Genomic DNA, 25,280 nt, shown 5'->3' on the forward strand with positions numbered 1-25,280 from the left:
AGGCTTTACGGATGCAGCCAGATACAGACTGAGTCCTGGGACAGGAAATTTCTGCTTCAGCAGCAGCAAGGCCAGTTAACAGAAACAACTCGTCAGCCAGATTCAAGAAACAGAGCGCTTTCATGAGGAAGGTTCGTTAAATTAACATTGGCTATTGATAAGGAAGACGGGTTGATGTGAAGTGGGGAAAATCTATAGTTCACAGAGAAGGCTCGTGGATTGGTTATTGATGATGGTCAGACACAACTCACATGCAAGGGGAGGCGGTGGTTCTGGGGACCTTCTAGATGACTGTTGAAGTGACTTCATTCAAGAATGTGGAGTTTCTTGTTAGCCGTGGCCTGCAGCTGTTGACTGATGACCTTCCCTTGTCTTTGTCCTTCATTCTCCACTCCTTGTATTACTTAATTTAGGACATTTCAGAATTCTTGCTTTGTCAGTTGTGTAGGGCATACCTGGGTTGGGGTTCCAGCTCTGTCCTTTGTTTTAAGTCAGTGAGCAAATTGTGTAACCTCACATATTTTTTTTCCACATATAAAATTGGCAGATAATTATCAAATGGTTTAAATGAGATAACGTGCATAAAGTGCCAGACAATGGTTGACACTCTTTTCCTCTGCTGGATTGCAGTTGTCCGAGAACATGTTTGTCCTCCTGAGAAGAGGGGGTGTCCCATCCAGCTCTGCCTATCCCCACCACCCCCACATGCTGCGTGCCCATTGACAGAAGCCTGATGGAATGAATGGGTCCTTGCTGCTGCCCCAAGCACATCCCTATGTCTGTGGGGGTCGGGGTGGAGGACTGTAGGAGAGGGGAACTGACTGATATGTTCCATATCTTGACTCTAGACACTGTTCAGGGAGGATGAGAAAAGAGGAGAGGACAAAGAAGACAGTTAGAGACTGAGGGAAATGGGGAAGGATGGACAGGTATGGATAGAAAGGGGGGCAGGAGGAAAAAGGAGGAGATGGAGAGAAGGGGGAAATGGGTCTGCAAACTGAAAAAGAGGACAAACAGAAACCCTATGAGGTTTTCAGACTTGAATACAGGGAGGGAGAGAGCTGCAGCCAAGGGACCGGGGTGGAGGCGGACTAGGCTGCTGGGGGCGGGGGGACTGTGCCGTCATTGCTCCCCACCCAAATCTAACAAACTGGGGCTGGAAATGGACTTGAACTGATGAACCCCCACCCACCACCATACACACATATCTATCCAACTGCCTAGATGGGAAAACTGAGGCACACAGAGGAAAGGTGGCTTGCTGAGAGGTCTAGGGCTGGGCCAGGATGGGCCCCCGGGTCCCCAGAGGTCCTGTGCCAGGCTCTTCCTGCTCTACTGGCTTTGGTTTGCATGGAGGAGTGGGGATGCTCACATTCCAACACGAAGAAAGACAATATTAGGAATGCAGAGAGCACATCCCAGGGTAATGGGGCCTGGTGTTTGCAATAAAAATTTAAATGTGCCGCCCTGGTGGCAACAGAGACTTTTATCTGATCAGCCTGTCAGCACTTAAGAAGGCTGGGTCTGTAAATGGCAAAGCCGAATTGAATTCATATTTACTGCCCTTCAGTCTGTGCGGTTTATTGTTTCCAGTGGACTAATCTCTCTCTTTTCTTTCTCCTCTTGTCCTGTCGCCCCTCCTTTTTCTCCTTATTTTTCATGTACTTCCAAGTGGCTTTATGATCCAGCCACTTACTGGGAAAGTTGATGGGAGGGAAGGGTGCTCTCTGTGTGGGGGTCACTTCCATCTGCTCCGCCTGCTTCCGATGCTCCACCTTCGTCCACTCGGCCCTGAGCCCCAGGAAGCTGACGGGTCAGGCCAGCTTCATGCAGGCTCCCCTGCCTTCTGGCTCCCTGGATTTGGCCGCTGGGAGGTACTAGCAGGAGGCAGAGGCAGCCGGCTCCCTCCAAGGCTCTAGTTTGTCAGTGGGTTGTTCTACTTGGGGCCACAGCTCGTGCTGGGCAACCCTTCTTCCGTGGCTGTCACGCTGTCCGGGTCCCTGGGACTGACCTCTACCTTTGCCCCTTCAGGCCTAGGCACAAAAGGGTAGAAACCCCCCATGAAGTGCCGGCCCCTGGGTGCTGCACCCCACAGGCTCCCCTAGTTCTGCCCACACCTCTGCAAAGTGTCCCTTCATTAAGCTGCTTCAGGTACCCCTTCTGTCACCTGTTTCCTCCCCAGACCCTGACTGACACTGCGTCTCTGCCCTTCTCCCCAGAATGGGGGGACACAGGAGAGCAACATAGTGCAGGCCGGGGTCTTGTTTGCAAAGTGGGAGGAAGCGTTTTCCCGTGACTTGAGTCCCCTGAGGGATTCTGTGGGGGTTATAAAACCCACAAAGGAAGCCCTGACTGAAAGGTCCTCTTTCGTGTGTCACCTTGTAAGTCCCGGCTGGCCATCCAGCGAGGGTTCTGTGTCAGGGCCAAGGGAAGGCCAGACCCTGGAGGTGCGACGTGGAGTCTGTGCCACTTCCCCACTGTGGGGCCTCCCCAGGCAGAGGAAACAAGCAAGTGAAGTCTATCAAGGAGCCCATTTGATTGTCTGAATTCTTTTTGTTTTAATAATCAGAAGTGTTATTAGGAGCCCAAGATTAAAAATCCCAAGCTTGATGTCTGACCCAACGTATAATAGCAGGGCAGGGTAATAACCACAGGCCACTGTCATGAGACACCGTCCTTCAGAGCGCCTGGGGGCTTCAGTGTTCCTCTGCCAGGGGCTGCCCTACTGAGGCCCAGCTGCAACTCACACAGAAGGGCCCCCGGAAGTGGGGTGAGGAAGGGGGCCTCTGAGGGGAGCAGGAGGGCACTGCTGTTAGCTTTTGACCTGACGCAAAACTGGGCAAATGCTTGGGATCAAGCACATCGAATGGAACAAGCCCTACCTCAGGGGACCCCAGTCTTGGGGGAGATGCAGCCCTGCCCTCAGGGAGCCCCAGTCTGAGGGGAGACATGGCTCTGCCCTCGGGGAGCCCCAGTCTGAGGGGAGAGATCCAACTCTACCTCTGGTGACTCTCAAGTCTGATATCCTGATCAGATGACCCATAACCATGGCCTCCAGCTGGAGTGACTGTCATACTGTCCAGCTTTGCCTACCCTGTAGCCTGGATGGCTTGAAGAAGAAAAACCAATTTTAATTCTAGCCTGAGCCAAACATAATGAGAAGAGTCAGTCATAGAATGAACATTCTCCAGCCAAATGGAAATGAGTTTTGGATTATCTGCTGCTTTGAATTATCCACCCCACTGCCCCCTTCATGAGCCCCATCCCGGAGAGGACCACACACTGAGCTTGCTCCCTTGAATGTTGGGCACAGGGAACGGTCAGGGGTGCTTGGGGGGCTGCTGGTGAGTCAGGGAACCCTAGGGTGCCCTGTGATTTAGAGCAGGAAGGGATGACAAGGTTAAGACGGCAAGGACTGGGTCCTTGAATCTGAGTCTGTGGGGGAGAACCCGGGTGAGGGAGAAAGGACGGGAGAGGCTCTGGTACTGGAAAGGAGCTCCTGTGTATCCACAGGCTCCACAGTCACCCTCTGACTAAAGAAGGGGCTGGTCCACCCAGGTTCCCAGAGCTGGATCCTTGTTTGAGGCATCTGGAGATGGAATCTAAAAGATGCTTTAGTTGAGGCGGGGGGTATTTTAGATTAAGTACCTTAAAAGTCTTGTCTGAATCAAAGTAAAAATCTCTGTGTGAAACAGGAGGTCCCGCAGCCCCACCCTGAAGGCCGGAGTGGAGTCTGACAGGTGGGAGCAGGGGGGAAGGTCGAGGCCGAACCGAGGCTGTCTGTGTCCCCTAGGCAGGGACACTTCACAGGCAGCAGTGAGGTTAATGCGTTTGTAATTGACAACATGATAGCAAAACGGCATTTGTTTCCATCAAAGCTGAACAAACAAGCTTTCTCCCTCTGCCTCCTTCACACACCCTCAACTCAGGCTGCCTTGTTCACATCCGAGCCCCATTCTACCATCAGGCCCTCCTTCCCCCACACAGCTCTCCATTCACGCAAACACACCTCCGTTCACATGACACCCCCTCACTCACACACAGGAAGGTGCCTCCAGGCTCGCCTGCGCTCACACACACCCATTCCTCCCAGGCTTACGTCTCCATTCCTGTTCTAACCACCCCATTCATGCCCTACACTATCCATACGTGGGCCCCCCACTCACATGCGAATTCATTTGCACACGGGCTCACAAGTGTCTGAAGACAAAAGGGGGCTAGTGTTCCACAGCCCTGGGGGTGAATACATTGCAGAGAAGACATTTTCCGTTCAACTGTTACTACCAGTCATTCGCGTGGGAACTAAGGTCTCCTTCACAAAGTTGCTAGTTTTTGTTAGTCACTGACAGGAATGTGCATGGTTCTCATATCATTTTTTATTTCCATGTATCAGACATTTCCACAGTGGCCCAGGCTCAGGTGCTACCTTATAGCATGAGAGTGTTAATTAAGAAGTTTGCCTCGGGCTGGATTCCCCAGAAGTGGACCCGAAGCACAGATTTGAGTGTAAGTGGTTTATTTGGCCGGTGATTACAGGACACATGGGAAGACAAGTGGGAGGTGAGATGGGGAAGGGAAGGCAGCTAGTACAGGGTGTGTGAGGAGAGAGGACTGTGAAGGGCAAGTGGGACTCAGTGCCCCTGGGCACTTCCAGGAGACTGTGCAAAATGTGCCTCAGAGTGGTGCCATCCAAGGGTGAGGAAGTCAAGGTATTTAACCTCCATCCCTCTCACAGCGGGTGTGTTGGTTGGGGGCTTTTCACTGGGGCATCACTTCTCCAGCACGGCTGGTCTGCCCCAGATGCATCATCTGCTGCAAGTCAGTGTGTAGGTGGGGCAACAAAGGTGCCCAGGGGTCAGACTGGTCAATCATTCAGTCACTCATTCATTCTCTCATCAAACGTGTCCATGTACCTACTCTGTACCAGGTACTGAGCCTGCTGCTGGGGATTCAGAGCTGAACAAAATACAGTCTCTGCCAAGAAGGGGCTCCCAGGTGAATGGGGTAGAAGACAGGGAAACACGTAATTACATCGCAACACAATAAAAGCTATCATGGATGCAGTTAACACAGAGGCATAATGCTGTCATTGAGAACAGAGAGGAAGCAGTTCTGAGCTTAATAACTTACTTACGATAACAACTGCTTATCTTGCACAAAAGAAGTTTAAGTAGAGCCTAAATGGGCTCATTCTGCCCTTTTGATGTTTTAGGCATCATTTCCCCTTTTCTTTCCTAATGCTGTGCTTGCTAAGATGGGTCTTGTTTTGTAGTTTATGAAGGAGTTTAGGGATTCAGGATGTGGCTTCTGTCCCTGTGGCTTTGTTTGTGGACAGCACAGGGAATGTTCTCCCTTCCTGCATGGGTGTCTTTCTGCAGCAGTGAAGGTGGGGCCTCTGGAGGGCAGGGGGCTCCCTTGGGGATTTGGCTTGCACTTCCTGTCTCCCTCCCTCTTTCTCTCTCTCTTTGTCTGTCTGTCTTTCTCCCCCTTCAAACTAGAAGGTATGACTCCCAGCATAAAAATAGGAGCTGCCTGGGATCAAAGGCTATGCCTCCCTTCAGACTGGGACCTCTTTGAGGTCAGGGGCTATCTCCCTCTTCAACACACACTCATTGAGCTTGCCCTTCCCCTCTTTTTCAGGGTTCTAGGAGGATCCCTATACAAGGCAGCATCAGAGAGGGGTGTTGGGAAATCAGCTCTCTAAAGCTGACTCATTTTTCTTACCCTTAGAAACAGCCACCAGGTTGTTGCTTCCTGGGGGTCTGGAAAGTGAAGGTGTAGAGATGGGGCACGGCAAGGCTGGAAGCCTCCCCAGGGGCTGAGGGCAGGGCTACCCCTGGTAATTCCTAGACCAGAAAAGCAGCCCCACCAGTCCGAGCCTAGAAGTCAAGTTTCCTCTCTTGCTTCAGAGCGGGTCCCTCCAGGGCTGGCCTTGACTGGTATGATTTGGGGGGAGCAGCCAGCACTCTGAGAGAGCAAGTCTGGAGAGAAGGCACACACGTGGCTGCCTCTCCTGGCAGCTCAGGAACCTCTCTCCACCTTTATTAATTCACGCTTTCTTGGCCCAGAGCCCCCTGGAGGGGCCATTTCTTTTTACCTGGAGTAGAGACAGCATCTTACTTGATTTATAGGCTCCAGGGGTGGGTGGCTCCTTGGCTGGTTGCTAAGGTATCTTTTAAATGGAAATCAGGATGGAGAGATAGTACATATATCCTTGCAGCCATCTGCTAAAGGTTTCCTCTTCTGTCTGGAACAGCTCAAGGTGGTTCTGATAGGGAGACAAGGCCCAGGGCCCGGGGGAGGAAAGTCTGTGGTCTCACTGTCAAGTGAAGGAATAGGAACTTACCCTTTCTGCCTGGGATGCCCATGAGTTTTCTACTTTCTGTCCTCATCTCTCCTTTTTCTTTTTGTTTTAAATATAAAATTCCATCTGGAGACTCATTACAAGCCATCAGCCTGGTTCCACAACTCTCTATTTCTTGCCAGTGTATTGAAGGGTGTGTGTATATGTGTGTGTGTGTGTGTGACTCACCACCATCAGGCCTGACAGGTGGGTCTTTCTGAGCCAATCAGGCCTCTGCTTCTGAGAACACCAGCGGCGCTCCTTCCAGGCTCCTCCCCAAGCAGTAAGTACAAGAACCCAAATTTAGTCCAACATTTGGGCTGTCCCAGGTTCCTAAGCAATCCCATGGTGGAGGCAGTCAGCTTTTCCGTGTACACCAGGCACATGAAAGCCTCCAGAGGGGCCTCCTCTACTCCGACAGTCTTCAGTTCACATCGTGGTTCTTCTTGGGGGAGCTGGGGGAGTTTGGGAGGGCCCAAACCTCTTTGAACCTCACTTTCCTAGTGGTTAACATGGGGATAAGCAATACTCAGGTCCACAAGATATGGTAGGGCAGGTTGCTTACTGTGCAAGGTTGTTCAGCTAAAGGGTCCTACAAAGGCCCTGTGGGGCCCTCTTTCTAATTGCAGTGGAGCATCTTATGGGACGAGCGGCGGCACTTACCGTGCAAAGCTGTGAGGACCTCGTGGAGAAACCAGGGGAGGGAAGGGACACTGTGCCTCCACAGAGATGCGCTGACTCTCGGGCACTGCAGGTCCAGGGAGAGGCTCCTCCTCCCCTCCCAGCTCCTCTGACTGCCTCTCCAGGCAAAGCCCCCCGCCTGCCGCTCCCCCTCTCCCCCCACTCTCTGGCTCATAGACATTCTGAGCAGACAGAATGTCTGTGAGCCATTGCTTGCTCCTCTGCAGATGGATTTCTCCTATGAAGGTTGATCCTGACATTTGATACCAGCATCCATTTCACAGCCTCGCTTCTGATCTTCACGCCCCTCTCCCAGCTTTGCCCACAAATAATCCCAAAGCCCCTCCTGCCCGCTTTTATCTGCTTCTTTGTTTCTGATTCAGCCCTCTGCTCCCTCTCCTCTTTCCTTGCTCCCCTCCACCACCTATACCATTCTGGGGCCTAGGTTGCTCCTTCCCCCTCAAATCACTGCTCAAAAAGGAGACCCCACCGCATGTCCCAGTGAGCACTAATTACAGGTATCTACCAGTCCCCTCGCCTCCCTCCCAACCTGGGGTTTAAGCTTTTTGTTTGGCAGTGAGAGTAATATAATGATGGTTCTCAGAATACAATTTTAATTAAGATTCAATAGTCACTTCTCTGTCAGTAATCTTCCATGCTGATTACTTAAAATATATTTACCCAGCTCTATTATGTCACAGATTTGAATTCATTAGACATTTATTAATCCTCAACAAACTTTTCTTTTTAATGTGGTTTGTTTGGCATAATTTACAACGACAACATTGCAACAACAAGCACTGTGCAGGGTCTACATCCCAAAGTGTCCGGGCCTTCCCTGCTTGCAGTCACTGCCACTGTGTACCAGACGGCAGGTAACGGAGCCACGGCTGGGAAGGCCAGAGGACACCATGGGATGGGGCGATCCGTCTCTACTGCACTGATGCATCCATATCGTCAGGCTTCCAGGACACAGAGCAGGGTCAGAGAGTGTGGAGAGAGGACCTGGAGGGATGAGCAGAAGGTATCCAGGACAGGCCCCAACAACCCTGGCCCTGGACTCAGATGCTATGCTGTGAAAACGGCAGCAAGTGTAGCTTAGCCTCAGAGCACCGCAGCTTGTACTGGCAAGAACTTAGTAGGACTGTTTTCTCATGGGGCCATGGGCTTTCAGAACACAAGCACCCACTACACACACACATACACCACCACGCATGCACATATGCATATACACAGTCACCTCCAGCTTCACTAGTAGTGAACATCCTTGGGTGTGGTTGTCCTGTGTCCCCGGTAGGTATAGGGGGTACCATTCACCTCTATTTGAGCAGACAGTGGCCAGAGAAATATGACTTCTCTGACTATATAACCACGTGAGTCATGCTGGACAGTGCAGCTCACGGTCGGCAGAAGATGCTTCTGAAACTTCTGATGTAACCAGGCCACTCCAGCTTTTCTGGTTTGCTCAGCTAATTTGCCAAATAACCCTGGACACTACTGATATAGAATTCAGAACCTCAGTGACAATACCAGAAACTCACTTTGCCTAGCACCACATTTCATTCATTCATTCACTCATTCAGTTGCTATTTACTGCACCGTTGCTGTGAGCTGGGTGTGGTACTGGGTGCTGGGGATATGGTGATTTGTGGACAGGGTAGTTAAGTTCACTGCCTTTTGGAGTTTACACTCTAGGAAGGCAGATAGGTAAACAGTCAAGGGATTATAAATAAAGGTGTGATGAGTGAAATATAGGACAAGTACAGGGTGCTGAGGGGCAAATAACAGAAGGGCCAAATTTGGTCTAGGTTTTGGAGAGCCTTCCTGGAGGAGGAATAGAGGTAGAATAGGAGCTTGGCCAGGCTAGAGTGGAGGTGTGGGAGAAGCCAGGAAGAGACCACGGCACTTCAGAAGTCCTGGAGGAAGATCAAGCTTGGTATTTATAAGAGAGAGAGGTTGAATATAGCTGGGACATGCAGAGCAAAGGAAAAGAGAGGTGAGAGATAAACTGGGGTAGTGGCCAGGAGCAGCTCTGCCAAGGCACGTCCTTGTGCTGAAAAATAAGAAGAGAGTCAGTGCAGATGGAGAAGATTCCCATTTGTTTCATCAGGTCCCAGTTTCATATGGAACACCTCTGACATAGAGAAGGTGGCAGGTGGAAGGCTTCTGCACGTAGACGCCTCCGGGATGGATGTACCTGGTGGGACCTTGGTCAGGCTGGGCTGGCACCCCTCCAGGAGGAGCTCAGGGAGAGCAGGGCAGGCAGTTGCTTGTGAGAGCCCAGAGCACAACTGTGTAAATTAGACACATTGGCCTTTTCATGAGGGTGATCATTATGAAGACAATGAAAAGGAAAAAAAAAAAATTCCTCTAAACACAGGTCAGCAAACTTTTTAACTTTTTGTAAAGGTTAAAACAATGACTATTTTAGGCTTCACTAGCTACATTATGCCTGCTGCAACTCCTCACCTCTGCCGTGGCAACATGAAGAAAAGCCATGAAACTATAGGCAATCAAATGAGTACGGCTATGTTCTAATAAAACTTTATTTACAAAACCAGGAGGCAGAGAGGCTTTGGCTTTGGGCTGTAGATAGCCAGCACCTGCTCCAGTAGCATTTTTCAGTATGGTAGCCAGAAGCTACCTGTGGCCAGTGAGCATTTGAAATGTGCTCTAAGTGTTAAGTACACCTCCAACTTTGAAGAGTTAGAATATCTCATTAATAGTTGTACTGATTACATGTAGAAATAGTATTATGGATACAGTGGCTTAAGAAAAATACATTTATTTCGAAATGTATTTACCAGTTTCTTTTTACTTCTTTTTCATTATAGCCACTAGAAAATGTAAAATGACCTTTAGGGCTAGTATTAGATTTCTGCAGTAGAGTGTGATCAGGAATGACACTCTCCAGATGAAATGTTGCGCAAGTCTCTGGCCCTGGAGGGTCTTAGCTGGGAGATTTACCCTTAAAGAGAAACAATAATGGAATTGAAATCTTTACAATAATATCTGATTGGAATAGGTTTTTAAATTGACTTTTTTTCTTAGCTGGTTGTTTTGTCTGCATCTGTGCTCCTCCCACTGGGAGCTGTGGAGCTCTACTTCCTCAAGGTATTAATAGCCTTTTTCAAAAAGAGAAATATCTTTAGCTAACAAGGTGGGCAGCAATGCAGAATTAACCATTAATCCAGCTTCTTACTGCAGAAGAATTTCTCCACCCTTCTAACTTGCCAATGCACGTAGAGCTTTTTGTGAGACTGAAGGAGAGCAGACCGCTCTTCCCCACGTCATCGGCCTTGGAAGCCTTTCTTGCAGAATCCTAATCAGCACTCCTAGAAAGCAGTTTGAGAGCTGCTGGTCTTCACGATGCTGCACAACCAGTGTGCATGATTTTCCAAAAGCCCAACTCAACTGATGTTTTTTGTAGTACATAGAGTTATGGTTAATACAACTTGGAAGAGTAAGAAAACTGTTAAGATTCAGAGGCATGAAGACCTGAGCCCAAGTGCTGTTCCTTCTTTCCTTAGATACTCATTCACACAAGAGCACCTACTATGTGCCAGGCAGTACTTTGGTCCTTGAGAATATAGTAGCATGTAAAACTAAGTCCTTGCCTCTTGGGGCTCTGTTGCCAGTGCAGAAGACAAACAGCGAAGACAAGTAGGTTAAAATATATAGCAGTTTCGATTGTGATCAATTCCAAGGAGAAAACACAAGGCAGGGAAGAGGGGTGTGTACATGTGGGGTGGGGCCTTGGTGAGAAGGTGACTTTTGCGTAAAGCCCCCACACTATTAGGCTGTGGACAAGTCCTCATCTGTATGCGGAGATAAGTTCTTCCTTGTGAAGGGTGTTCCTGACGCCCAAGTGAGATGATGTAGATTGAAGGTCTGGACAGAGGATCTTCATATATTTGGTGCTCAGAAGAAGCTCATCCTTTTGTTTCACATTCCACCCCCTCTTCACTTCCCTGAACTACCGAAGATTCATCCCCTGTGTGTTTACCGCGGTGAAGAATTTATGCCAACTCAGTTCTCAGTAACCCTGGTGTCCCCCAGGGCCAGAGCTCTCCTTGTCTACGTCCTTGTTCTTACAGAATGCTGGTCCAATTTGATTTCATGCCGAGCTTAAACTGATTAAGAAGGAACTGCTTCAAAATACAGCTATAACACACTGTTCAAATCCAATAATTATTAGATGAACCCCTGGTATGAAATTACCCATCTGGCCAGCCGACAAATATTTATTGAGCACCTACTGTGTTCCAGGCACTGTTACTAGATATGCAGGGTACAGCACTTAACAAAACAGAAAAAAGGACCTGCTCTGTGGAGCTGACCTTTTAGTGAGGGAGGTGGGAAATAGTCCATACACATAATTCACAAGCAAATGAAATTGTCTGTTAGAAGGTGATAGAGCTAAGGAAAAAGGAAAACTAGAATGGTATTAGAGGGCTTGGTAGAAGAGATTAGACCTTGGGGAACAGACCTTTATCTGATCTTGTGAGAGCATTAGGAGGCCATCTCCTGACCCTGACCTTGTGTCCCTCCCTTCCAGGCACTGCAGCCTGAATGACCAGACCATGGAGACTCTGCTTGGTGGCCTGCTGGCGTTTGGCATGGCGTTTGCTGTGGTTGACGCCTGCCCCAAGTACTGTGTCTGCCAGAACCTGTCTGAGTCACTAGGGACCCTGTGCCCCTCCAAGGGGCTGCTCTTCGTGCCCCCTGACATTGACCGGCGGACGGTGGAGCTGCGTCTGGGTGGCAACTTCATCATCCACATTGGCCGCCAGGACTTCGCCAACATGACAGGGCTGGTGGACCTGACCCTGTCCAGGAACACCATCAGCCAGATCCAGCCCTTCTCCTTCCTGGACCTCGAGAGCCTCCGCTCCCTGCACCTCGACAGCAACCGGCTGCCCAGCCTTGGGGAAGACACCCTGCGGGGCCTGGTCAACCTGCAGCACCTCATCGTAAACAACAACCAGCTGGGTGGCATTGCCGACGAGGCCTTCGAGGACTTCCTGCTGACACTGGAGGACCTGGACCTCTCCTACAACAACCTGCATGGCCTGCCCTGGGACTCCGTGCGGCGCATGGTCAACCTCCACCAGCTGAGCCTGGACCACAACTTGCTGGACCACATTGCTGAGGGCACCTTTGCTGACCTGCAGAAACTGGCTCGCCTTGACCTCACCTCCAACCGGCTGCAGAAGCTGCCCCCAGACCCCATCTTTGCACGCTCCCAGGCCTCTGCTCTGCCTGCCACACCCTTTGCTCCACCCTTGTCCTTTAGTTTTGGGGGGAACCCGCTGCACTGCAATTGCGAGCTTCTCTGGCTGCGGAGGCTTGAGCGAGAAGATGACCTGGAGACCTGTGGCTCCCCGGGGGGCCTCAAGGGCCGCTACTTCTGGCATGTGCGCAAGGAGGAGTTTGTGTGCGAGCCTCCTCTCATCACCCAGCACACGCACAAGCTTCTGGTTCTGGAGGGCCAGGCGGCCGCTCTCAAGTGCAAGGCCATCGGGGACCCCAGCCCCCTCATCCACTGGGTGGCCCCCGATGACCGCCTGGTGGGGAACTCCTCAAGGACCGCCGTGTATGACAACGGCACCCTGGACATCCTCATCACCACCTCTCAGGACAGCGGTGCCTTCACATGCATCGCTGCCAACGCCGCGGGGGAGGCCACAGCCACGGTGGAGGTCTCCATCGTCCAGCTGCCTCACCTCAGCAACAGCACCAGCCGTGCCGCGCCCCCCAAGTCCCGCCTCTCGGACATCACGGGCTCCAGCAAGGCCAGCCGCGGAGGCGGAGGCAGCGGGGGTGGGGAGCCGCCCAAAAGCCCTCCCGACCGGGCGGTGCTTGTGTCTGATGTGACCACCACCTCAGCCCTGGTCAAGTGGTCGGTCAGCAAGTCAGCGCCCCGGGTGAAGATGTACCAGCTGCAGTACAACTGCTCGGACGATGAGGTGCTGATTTACAGGTGAGCCGGGGAGGCGGGGCGCGGAGGCGGGGCTGGGGAAGGCGGGGCTCAGGGGGCGGGTGTGAGCCGTTCCCACCAACGCCCCTGCCTCCGAGCCGCCTGGGGGATTTGCGCCGGTAAGAGGAGGAAGGAAGAGGATCAACTACCAGTTTAAGAAGAAAGGGCCCCGCGCGGGCAGCGTGGAGAGGTGTGTATGCAGGAGGCCCAGGCCTCCCAGGGGCGCGGCCCTGTAGATGGCCAGGTGGCTGCGAGCCTCGGAACCCTCTGTGGTGAGCCCAGAGGGAGGATTCACAAGACCTCTTGGCCGAAGGATCTGACTGGTCCACGGAGTAGTGAACCTGGTCTTCACCTGGACTCGTAGGCAGTCATAGTTAAGGCTCTGAGGTCAGGAAGAGTAGAATTCAGAGCATGACTCTGCCACTTGCTAGTCATTTAATTCTCTTGGCCTGCCTCAGTTTTCCTCAGGTGTACAATGGGGATAATCCATACTTGACTTAGTCCGTACACTTGGTTGTTGGTAGAACTGAACTCAACTTAAACTGGCTGAGAAAAGAGGAAAGAAAAAGGAAAAGGTAGCGTGTTGGCTCATGAAGTTGAAAAGATTGAACGTGCTTCAGACTCAGCTAGGTTAGAGGCCCCCACAGGCATCCTGTATTCTCAGAGTTTCTTACCCTCCCTAAGTTTCATTTTCTTTTGGTTTGGCTGCACCCAGGCAGCCTCTTTCCTCTAAACAGCCCTAGAGGGAGAAGAGTGTCCCTTTGCCCCTTTCCTAGTTGGTGCCACCGAAGTCCTGGAGGAAGTCTGATTAGCTAGAGCAGGTCATGAGAGTCCCTTGGATATCACAGGTGGGGTCATCTCGCCCACCTGTACTGACCTCTGGTTTTCTGACCTCTCCTTATCTGGAAATGGAGACAGTGAGGTTGGCCCTGTAAATCTGCTGTATCAAGAGGTCATTTCCAAGACTTGGCAGAAAGGTGGGTTGGGACTAGAGAGCTACAATAGAATGTCATACAATAGAACGTTTACCTACATCATTCAGAGGCAGGGAGGAGCTCAGAGAGTGGTAGGGCCAGAGGCCAGGGGCTGATCAAGAAGAGTTCCCTTCTCAGGATAGCCTCAGTTCATAGTAAATATGAGGGCCAAGCCATTGAATGTCACTGCTCAAGGAATGCATGGTTTCTTCTGAAATCCTGTGTGTTTTATTGTATGTGTTTATTTTTGAGGTGGGATACATAGACTTCACCAGACAGCCAAAGAGTCTGAGGGGCAAGAGGGGCCGAGAACCTTCCTTGATCCAGCGCTGAGGTTTCCTCCAGCTCTGACCTGAGCTGATGAGTCTAGATGGGAGGGTGTGAGGGAGAAGAGCATGTAAGGATGGCATTTATTTACCAGTGGTGTCCATGAAACTGGGGTAGTGCATCATGGAAACTGGGGGAGTCAGGTTCCCTTACCTGGCATACACTCGGCTTGTCTGGAGAGCAACTTCATTTCTCAGGATGTAGAAAAAGCAGCTTTAGAACCTAACTAAAATAAATGTACATACACACATAGAGATATGTATATGTAATTCAACTTAAATATGCATATATGTCTCAAATTATAAAAGTAATAGCCTTTGTAGAAAATTGGGGAAATAGAGAAATGATAAAGAGGAAAATTAAAAATAAATAATTGGGTGGCATAATCCCACCACCCAAAGTTAACCAGAGGCATTTAGTCTCTCAGTGTTATTTGAGTTCAAAACAATATTTGTGATCAGTCTAGTTTGGACTTTTGTTTATTAATTCTTTCTACTCAACATTTGAGCTTGCTGAGCTCCCTTGGTAGTATAATGTCTGTCATTTTGCTGTACCGTAACTTATTTAACCAATCTTTTATTGTTGGCCATTTAGGTTGTTACCCATTTTTCAATACTAAAAATAATGCAGCAATGGATAGCTTTGTACGCAAATATATTTGTGCAACTTCAGCGATTTCCTCAGCATATTTTTCTAAGGGTTGAATTACTGGCTTAATGAGTAAATTGGAATCTTTATACATTGCTTCTCAGTATTTATTTTCCCTCCTACCAGTGGAAGGTGACAGTGCCTATTTTGACCATTCCTTTGCCAATTACTTTATATATAATTACATATGTCCTTGCCAGTTTTATAGGCAAGAAATGAAACTTGTTTTAATTTACATTTCTTTACTTGTGAGGTTGACCTTTTGAAAATAAGTGTATTTCTTCACTTCTGAATTTATTATATGGCCTTGACTTAGATCAAAAATGTGAAGGAGAAAAGCTCCAGGCTCTGAGGTTAGCACAGGCATCAAGTGAGGGAAAATGAAGTTTGTGGGAGAGGAGAGATGTGGACATCTGGGCGCAGCACAGGGGGCTGTCAAAGGCTCCCCTCCCTGGGGGTCTCAGAAACCCTGGGAAGGGCATGGGTGAGGATGGAACTGTGCTCCACAAGTGACTCAAGACAGGAATTCAAACTGCTTTTATTCAGTAATTGGGAACCTGGAGACACTAGGTTTATAATTAGAAATAAAATAGAATTTTATTTCTATTTATAAATATATTTTTAAATATTTATAAATAAAATCAGAAATCTTGGAATTAAAAAAAAAATGCAGGAAAAAATGCTGATTTCCCCTTAGGGTGGTCATGAGGACTGGAAGAGATACCACATGGAAAGCTCTCCAAACAGTGTGGGCACATAGTAAGTGTGCAAGGAATAAAAGTTATTATTATTATTATTATTATTATTGTTACTAGTAGTTGTAGTAATAGTAATAGTGAGAGTAAGACCATTGTCTTGTCTGCCGTCTTGGGAAAGGAAATGGAAGAAGAGAGTTAGATACACAGTTCAGTCTTGAAGAAGACAGACTTCCAAAATGTTAGAGAAAAAAAGGTCAGGGTGAGTCTGTGACCAGATAATAGTAATGGCAATTGCTGGTCGACACTGTTGACAGCTTCCTGTGTTTGATATGTAGATTTACAGGCAGTATTGCATTGAATTCTCCTGGATGTACCAAGCATAAAAAACTGAGAGGTCTAAAAAGCCCTCCTGAAGTCATGCACCAGAAAGAGGCAGGGTTGATCTGGACCCAGGCCTTCTGGCGTCAGCCCAGAGTCAATCATGCTGCCCAGTCCCCAACAGCAAAGTGGCCTTGAGACAAACAGGAGACTCAAAGAAACTGAGGATTTGTGGAAAATGTATTGTTCCCACAAGAAAGAAAAGACTAGCAGTGGTACAGGGGCTCTCAGGTACGTTCATGGTTTAACAAGAAAGGTACAAAAGCAGGGAAGAAAGGCCTACCTCTGAAAGTGACTGTGAAAGAGTAGCATACCCTGTACAGTATGAGCTAGCAGCTCGTTAATCCAGGTTCAGAGGGGGAAGGAAAAACGACAGAGTCTGCTGGTTGGGAAAGAGACTTCCATGAGACTAGACAAGAGCCAGCAAGCAAAACCCCACTTTCCACTTTGCTCCGCCCTCCCCAGTGAACAGCAAGAATTATACAATTTAGCATCGAGAGGCTACTTGGGCCAGGCACCCTTCTAGGGCTTGCTGTGTACTGACTCACTTAGTTCTCACAAAATCCCAGAGGGGAGAACTACAATTATTCCACTTTCCATATAAGCAGCTTGCCCAAGGTGTCATAGTGGGTAAGTAGCAGAGACCGAATTTCAATCCAGGCAAGCTGGGAAGGCAAGACCAATACTACAGAGAGGGACCCAAAGCCCAACAGAGATGCATCACACTATCACTGAAGTTGAGTTCTGGTCCCCAGGCTCTGAGGGTCACAGCCAGGACTGTAGGAACCAGATGAGGTCCCTAAGCCCCTCGGAGTGGCAGCATGGACAGTAAAAGAAAAGTGCCTAAGACAGGAACAGGGTGGATATTCAGCTTTTCCAAGAATAGATCCCGTAAAGCATAGGATGCTAGGCTGGGCATGAATTGCTGCCAAGTTCTAGGAAGGATTTCTCGACAGATGGCTTTAAGCCCTTGGAAAAGGATGCTGATTGCCAGGACCCAACATGGGTTCATGAGGGGCAAAGCCCGCCAGATTATTGAGCTGTCTTCAGGAGACACTGTGACCTGGCATTTCTCAGCCTTGTCATTAATGAAGGCAGCCCTCCTAGCACAGCGACTCTCTGCTAGACCCTGTCCTGACACGTCTCCACAGGTCAGAGGACCAGAATCTCTGGCATGGTAAGTCCCCTTGCAAAACGTCCTAGGGGTGACAACAGAAGATATGTATCCTTTTTAGTTCAAGGATTTGATGGCATGAGTACAAAGTGAGAATCATCTGGCTTGACTAGAGTTTTGTGAACATAGACTCAGAGTTGTAGCTGATCTCAAGGACATCCTGGCCACTAAGTGATGGAGTTACTAAAAGGCACCTATAGTTTTTGGTTGTGTTAACAGAAGTAAAGTGGTCCAATAATGGGAGGCTACAATTCTAATGACTGAATCATTCAAGCTGGTCAGAACAGAGCTGTAATATGTTTACTATAGGACAGCAGAGGCTTAAGAGACATTTTACCAACTGCAATGTATTTAGAGATCAGTTGTTGAGAATGGGATTCTGGAAGCTCATGTGAGATGGACAAAGGTTACCTTGGAGATGAGAGGACTTAGAAAAGAAGTCATAGCTACCTTAACTTATTCAAAAACCTTATGAGTAGAAGAGAGGAAAACACACACATACACACACACACACACACACACACACACACACACACACACAGACACATAAAAGTAGGCAATGGCCCATTACAAGAAAAAATTCCATCAGCAACAGCTTTACAAAGCCTCTCTCCTTGCTCTCCATCTGGCTGGGAAATGATCTGATTGTGTATCTTTCTTCCTCTCTAACATGTGCTATTCATGTGTACTCATCTCTGTACCCACCAGCTCCTAGTAAGTCCTGACCCCCTACAGCTACTGAGTCAACATTTGGTGAACTGAAGAGAACAGAAATGAGCACCAGAGCTGCCCAGGAGCAGAATAAATAAGAGCTGCCACAAAGCAGTGACCCGCCCATTCCAGAGGAGCTCAAGCAGAACCTGGCTGACTGTGTGCCAAGGGCACCAAGTGGGCAGCCTGACTTTAGGCAGGTGTGGACACATTTGACTCAAAATGACCCCAGTCCTGACAGTCTATGGCTCTGTTTACAATTTTTATAATTCCATGATCAAGACAATCTGGTTAACATTGTTGCTAAATCTACCTGCTTTTGCCAGTTGGGGCCACTGTGGCATCTTGCTTCCCAGGGTTAGAGTGCCCTGTCTCATAAGGGTCTGAGCCCCGGGGCCTGAGGTCACAGGGTCTTCGGCAGAGGCTCAGGTTGTACAGTCGGAACTGGGTATAAGTCTTTGATAGGTCACCACTGACCCATGCTGAGGGCCTATAGAAGCCCTGGAGGAGTTGTGAACAGTGTCTTGAAAAATTGGGTTCTATTTTATATGCTAGGAGTGGGGGACTTATGAATTGGGTAATCCCAAATCATGGATAACTCAGGGTTTGCATTTGGCTATGAAATAGTGTCTTGATCTTTTATCAGATAATCAGCTCCCTGATTACCTAGTGGTTCTTGCTGACCTACCAGGGCATTTGCCCTCCCTGGAACACATGGCCAAGTCCTGCAGGCGGGTCCTGGGACGCCCTGGTCACAGTCCACAACTGGGGCCTGGCTTATTTCCCAGGTGACAGAGAAGGGCCGACTTTCTCATCTTTCAGGCCCAGAGTCTGCCCTTCCAGGAAGTGGCTAGTATTCCTGGGGACAGTGTCAGAAGGGGGAGAGGTCAACAAAAGGAAAAGAAAGGGTAGCAAGAGGGGAGTCAGAAGGAAGGGGGCCTCCCTTCCCCCGGGGGAGAAGCAGCAGCCAGTCCCAGCTCAGCCTCACCCCAGCGTGACACCACAGAAAGTTAAGCACCTTGCATGTCATTATCTGCCCAAGTGACATTCACAAACACTTGCCTCCAGGAATCATCAGAACACCTGTCACCAGGCATGGTGCTGGAACAGCCCCCAGGAGGGCCAGGGGAGCAGTAAGCATGCTTCTAAACCACAGTGTGGAATTAGTCTGGCTCAGCCTTGCTTTCGTGTTGCTTATTACACTGCCATCATCTCCGTGTGGGGCAAATGAGGGATGATGAGGAGAGAGACTCTGAAGGTGGGGGCAGATAGCAGCCATTCCCCACCCCGCCCCCACTCTATCTGCAGGCCCTCCATCCTGCGCCATATTCTTCCATGAATGTCAGACGTACTCCCCTCCTGGGGACTGGATCATCCTACTGAGTTTTGCAGTGATGGAGAAAGGGCATCGTTTATTAATGCTCTATCTTCCATCTGGGATAAGGGTAAGAGGGCAGGATCAGCCAGTTCCTGCCCCATCAGGATCTTATCTGTTGACACTTAAGTGGAGATCTGCCCCCTGCCCCATGAAAATACAGCCATCTCCACCATGGGCTGGCGGGAAATTTCCTAAAGAGCCTGGGATCTGGCGGATATGGGGAGAAACTAGTAGGTACAGGTGTTCCCTGAAGGGAAGGGGCGTGCCAGGTATAGGACCTGCTGTCTACGCAGAGGAAAGGTTCTTTGACTTTGCTCCTTCCCCAGACATCCCAGCTCATATTGAAATGGTGAACTGAGCCCAGCAGAGGAAGAAACAGGTACAAAGGAGGAAACTGGGGTGGGTGGTTGCGAAAGCTCCCCAGCTGCTCACTGTCCAAGCCAAAATAAAAATCAGCCTGCCTTGGATTTTATAGTTCTCTAAATTTCTTTCATACTGTGACTATTGAAATCTGGCATCCAAAAAGGGAAACCCGGACAAATACTATTCCCATTTTATAGACAGTAACACTAAGTCTCAAATAAGTTGAGTAGATTTTCCAACATTAAATAATAAAAACTAAAAAAGTGTGGTCTCCCATGTCTAGTGCCAGGTACCAAGCTGTGGAGCACGTCTCACTGACACCCCAACAGGTTACTTGTTAAGGCTGGAGACCTGGGCTGATGGTCCAGAAGTGACCAACTGTAACTTCTCTCTGTGGGAAGGGTAGGGTAGCTCTCTGGGAGTCTGCTGGGGTGTTCTCCTTCAGCCTTAGTCACTTCCCCCACATTTCTAAGGCCCAGCAATGCTGAGGCAAGTGGAACAGGATGCCAGTGAGAACTTTGGGTCTTACTCCTAAATAGGCACCTGGGGCCAGTTAGCAGGAAATATGGGCAAGATGATTTCTGGCATGTACACCTCACCAGGTGAGCCACTGTGAAGTGGCAAAATTGCTACAGGCATCACAGAGAAAAATGAGCCTGGAGTCAGAAGTCCACAGTGGCAACTAGGATGAACAGAAAACTCAACATGACTTAAACTCATAGGGCTTCTATGTTTCTCATGTAAAAGAAGTCCAGTGGAAGAGACTGTTTTCTGGGCAGTATGGCTACCAGGGGCCCAGTTCCTTCTAGTTATCTGCTCTGCCATCCTTAGCACACACTTTCTGTCCTTACGGTCACCTCAAAGTACAAAATGGCTGCTGGAGCTCTGGCTATCACATCTCCTTCCTACACAGCAGGAAAGATGAAAGAAAGGCAAGAGGCCAAAGGGGGAGGAGATTCCTAGAAGCCCCAGCCAATAACTTCTGCTTACATCTCATTGACCACATCTTCTTCAAGGAGGCTGAAAGGTAGTTTTTTATGTTGTTGTTTTTTTTAACCAAGCTCAGTGTACTCCCATTAATATTGAGAGAATAGGGAGGGATCAGCATTTTCAGAACCTCAGTTTGCACCCCAACTCTAACATTTACTAGTCCTGGAACCATGGGCAAGTCACTTCATTGCTCTCAGTCTCCATTTTTTCATCTGTGAAATAGGAACAGAAAATCCTCTCTGCATATTTCATAGGATTGTAGTGCAGACTGAATAAGATCATTTATTTGAAAGTGCATCTTTCATAGTCAACTATGAAGTATGAGACACATGCCAATCCTTAGTGTTTTTAGGAGCCTGTTCACTTTCTCTTCTTAGACCCCTTACCTTGTCCTTGTTCTGCAGGCTCTCTCTTCAAAACCTCTCTCCAGGAGAGCTGTAAACTTGGAAAATTATCTGATAGGGTTTTAAGAGATAAGAAGTACAGGTGTAATCCCTTTTAGAAATGTTTGCAGTTCAACTGGGAATTCTGAAAGACCCAAAGCAGTGAATCTCTAATGGTGGATTTCAAAACTCACATCAGGCTTGTGCATAGGGGAGACATTTTTCAGGGGTGCCTTCCAAGAGCATCTCCGATCATATCACTACCTTCTCACTCTGCATAAGAAGATGACACCACTCAGATTCAAAACGTTCAGGGCATCTGTTCAGAGGTGACTAATTTTTCCACTTGTCATTCCCTCTTCATTCTCAAAAAGCTCTGGCTAGAGACATCTCTGAAGATGGAAATAATTAGCAGGAGTAAAGGGATTACAGTGTGGAGTCTGTCTGCCTCCCTTTTGAAATGCAGCTTACCCCTCTCTCGTAAGGGAGAGTCAGAGAACCAGCTCCTTGTTAATTTTATATACATTTGGTAGGTTTGGAGGTGGGCTGTGGTGATGTTGTTTATTTTACACCAGGAACACACCAAAGAAGTTTCACAGAGGGAGGGGTTAGGCCGGGTGGAGTTTCGGGGACTTGGGGGTCAGTGCTCATGGTGGTGGCCATCAGAATGACACCAAACGCTTATCTGACAAGTAGGCTTTTCCAAGGGGTTCACAGCAACCAGCTCCTTCCAGCCTCATAACAGCCCCAGGAGGGTCAGGCTTGGGGAAGGTGTGAAATCCAGATGTTCTGACCCCAAACCTGAGGCTTCCTACCACCCCAGGGCTCCCCAACCCCGGCTGCACACAGGAAACCCTTGGGGAGTTGTATCCTTTCTCCAGGAGATCCTGGGTCAGCCTGGGATGGTGCTCAGGCGGCAGTGTGTTTGAAGCTCCCCCAGACTCTGATGCATTCGGCATCATGCCACGTGCCCGTGAAGTCGGGGGCACAGGTAGCACTGGTGGGTAGAACTGCTGCTGATCCCACAGCGGAGGGCTTGGTGTCTACACCTCGGGTGAGTGAAACAGTCAGAGACCTGGGCTCCAGTCCCGGCTGTACCATACACTGGTCGTCATCTCTCTTGGACCCTTTGCTTCAGCGATGACATTGAAATGAAAATCCCTTCAAATAGGGTTCTCTCCAAAGGGATAAAGTGGGCATTTTAGTCGCTGGAAGTCATCTTTCTTGCCTCTCACCTGGCCTTAGTGATGAACACAAGGAGGATGGACTTGGGGGCCTAGACATGGGCTGCGGTCATCTCCCCTCCCTTTCCTTCCCTGAGCCTCAGGCTTTTCTTCTGCAGGATGGGGACAATGCTAGCTGTCCTGCCTACTTCACAGGCTTGGAGTAAAATGGAAGAAGATAGCAGGCATGAAAGAAGAGCACCTTCAGAAAGGGTGAAGTGCCTCTGGTAGCAGAGATCTAATGGCCATGGCTTAACCAAATTCGGGAGTTTGTTTCTGTCATGCAACAGAATTCCAGAGGGAGGTAGTTCAGGTCGGTAGGGGAGTTCCATGGACTCCGGGGCTGGAGGCTGCTTCTGCAGGCTAGTGGCACAATCCTAAACACGTGGCTCACTGCTCCTGTGCTTGCCGACACTTCACCTGGGGACTTGTTCTAGCATGTCCAGCCCACAGGGGAGTTGCTGTCCCCATGAGTAGCCCCAGCCTACGATGAAGGGAGCTGGGAATTAACACCCAGCTTCCTCCCTCTATTAACAAATAAACCAATGGTACTCAAATCCTATCTCAGGGTCTGCTGCCAGGGCCCCGAACTAAAGCAGGCGCTAACCTCCCAGGTAAGTCAGCACGCTGAAGTCCTACCTCATGACTTCCACTTTGATGGCCTTGTATTTCCTCCAGCCTACTTTGGAGGCTGAGAAAGGGAGTCGTTTCTTCAGGCACATTGCCTCCCTGAAGAAAATCAGGGCTCTGCTGGGAAGCTAGGAGGGGAGAATGGATGTTGGGGAGGTGTGTAACTGCCACAGAGCTCTACGGCTGAAAGCACTGGCATCATGACATTTCCTGGCACCTGCTCACACAGTCCCGGCAGCAGTCGCCACTGGGTAGCTGAGGCCGGCCTGGAGAGGAAGATGATCCAGCCGGCCTTTCCTCCTCTCTGTGAGGCCTCTTTTCTTATCTCTGGAGACACTGAGACACCGAGAGAAGCGAAGAGGGATGTCTTAGTTCCTGCCAATTAGGCCTATGGTCTGGCATGTGTGTTTGTGACAGGAGTAGGCACCCTGTGGGTGACAGAAGGGTTCAGGATGTGAAGTCAAATTAATGCCCATCATCTTCAGAGTCTCAGAGGTGTGGGCAGGGGGTGAACAAGTAGAATCACAGAAAACCACAGACAGCGATGTGCCAGCCCAGGGGAAAAGGGGGGCCACATGCAGTATGGATGAACGAGCTCATTAACTATTTACAAAGGAGAGCTATTTCGAGCTGGGGTGGGCTGCAAGGATGGGCTCTGACTTGTTCTGTGGCTGTGGGACTGATACTGTGGGTGGAAGGACTGATCCAGATGTGGGAACTAACTTCTATTGCATCATAAAGGAGGTAAGTGTTTCAGAAATTCAATATCACAGGGAACTATTAAACACTTGGTAATTAGTTGGTGATCTTACTAAGTTAAGGGGTTTTTAACTAAATAATTAGCCACTGAAAAGGTTAAAATGTACATGAATTACTTGGTGAACTTTATCCACTTGAGCTTTTTAGAAGCTAACAGAGGTGAATTCACAAGCCTGGGTTGGGAGGGGTGTATTCCTGGGGATGCTTCTAGTTGTAGGTAGAGTGGAATATAAACTGTTTCCAGGGGAATAGGTGGGATTTGGAGGGAAGAAGGGAGGGGAGCAGCTTTAGGTGGAAATAGTGAAGAAAGAGGCAGGAATGATCAGTCCTGGGCAAGGACCTGCTAGGGCTACTGGTGTATCCGCCCACTGCTGCCACAATAATGGTACATGGCAAATAACCTCAAATTTCTAGGTGGCTTACAACCATGAATATTTCATTTTCTTCCTCATGGGTCTGCAGTTGGTTAGCGTTCAGCTGGTCTCAGCTAGGCTGGGCTAGCCTGCATTGGGCTGGCACCAGGCTCCAGGTTTATATCTTCTCTACACATGTCACTCTGGAACCCAGGTGGGACAGTCATTATCCAGAGCCACGTGCTTCTCCCGGTGACAGCAAATACAGGAAGGTCAACCCAACTGAAAAAACAAATCCAAGCCTTTGCTAGCATCATATTTACTAAATCCCATTGGCCACAGCCAGTCACATGGCCACTCCCAAAGTCAAGGGGGCAAGGTAGGCACGTCACCCACCCTTGGTCCATGGCAAGGCTGTAGTGATATCACTCTATTATAGGGCTGTGAAGAAGCAGGATCAACAACTCAATCTACCACCTGGCTCACCTGGTAGAAAGGCTCTAGGGCAGTGGTTCTCAAACTTGAGCACATTTCAGAATCACCTAGCAGACCTGCTAGCGCACAGAGGCAGGTCCCTAGCCCCCTGAGTTTCTGACTCGGTCTGGAGTGGGGCCTGAGAATCTGCTGTTGTAATGCATCGTCTCAGCGATGCTCACACTGTTGGTCTGGGGCCACAAGAACCTCTGGGCTAGGGAAATAAGAGAGTTATTCAGAGAGGACATACGAGGGCAGCCTGTGGATGCCTTGAATGGCACACAAACCTGCTGTATTTACTGAGCCCCTATTGTATTCCAGCTGTCGTTCTAAGAATGTTCTCTGTGTCCTCTGAGTTGTCCACTCACCATACCCTGTGGGGTATGGTATTACCATTCGACAAGTGAGGACCCCGAGCCATGGGGAAGGTGATGTGGTTTCATGGTCTCTCAGCTTGGAGGTGGTGGAGCTGCAGCACATAGCCATGTCCTTTGGGCATTCTGCTACCGGCAGTGGGAAGCCAGGGTCAAGTTCTAAGGGGAGGAATGATCTGTGGTGGGAGGAAACTCTAGAACTGGAACTGGATGGTCTTGGCACAAATCACACTTAGACTTTTGATGCTCAGATTTTCATTTATTCAATCAATAAATATTTATTGAGTGTTGGCTCTGGGGTAGCTGCTGGTCCAGACCCTGGAGTTAGAACAAGATAGGCAAAGTCCTTGCTTCACATTCTTATGAGGAGACCAACCTAAAATGTTAAATGTACACTAGAAACAAAATAATTAGTGTACAGAGACAGAGGCTGGGGGAC

The 25,280-nt window shown here is 49.2% G+C and overlaps 1 protein-coding gene across 3 annotated transcripts in view; it reads left to right on the forward strand.

The window, feature by feature from the left end:
- The window catches only part of LRFN2 (leucine rich repeat and fibronectin type III domain containing 2), a 176,956-nt gene that overhangs the window by 125,781 nt on the left and 25,895 nt on the right, over positions 1 to 25,280 (forward strand). For 2 of the 3 annotated variants that reach the window (XM_036907167.2, XM_036907168.2), the window contains one exon: positions 11,583 to 13,007. In XM_036907167.2, the coding sequence (XP_036763062.2) occupies positions 11,608 to 13,007 (1,400 nt within the window). In that variant the 5' untranslated portion in view covers positions 11,583 to 11,607. Of the gene's footprint in view, positions 1 to 11,582; positions 13,012 to 25,280 lie in introns of those variants that run through there. The other variant, XM_057494015.1, reaches the window with a different exon arrangement.

Source organism: Manis pentadactyla, chromosome 16, assembly GCF_030020395.1.
Source record: "Manis pentadactyla isolate mManPen7 chromosome 16, mManPen7.hap1, whole genome shotgun sequence".
In the NCBI taxonomy this organism is placed as follows: Eukaryota; Metazoa; Chordata; class Mammalia; order Pholidota; family Manidae; genus Manis; species Manis pentadactyla.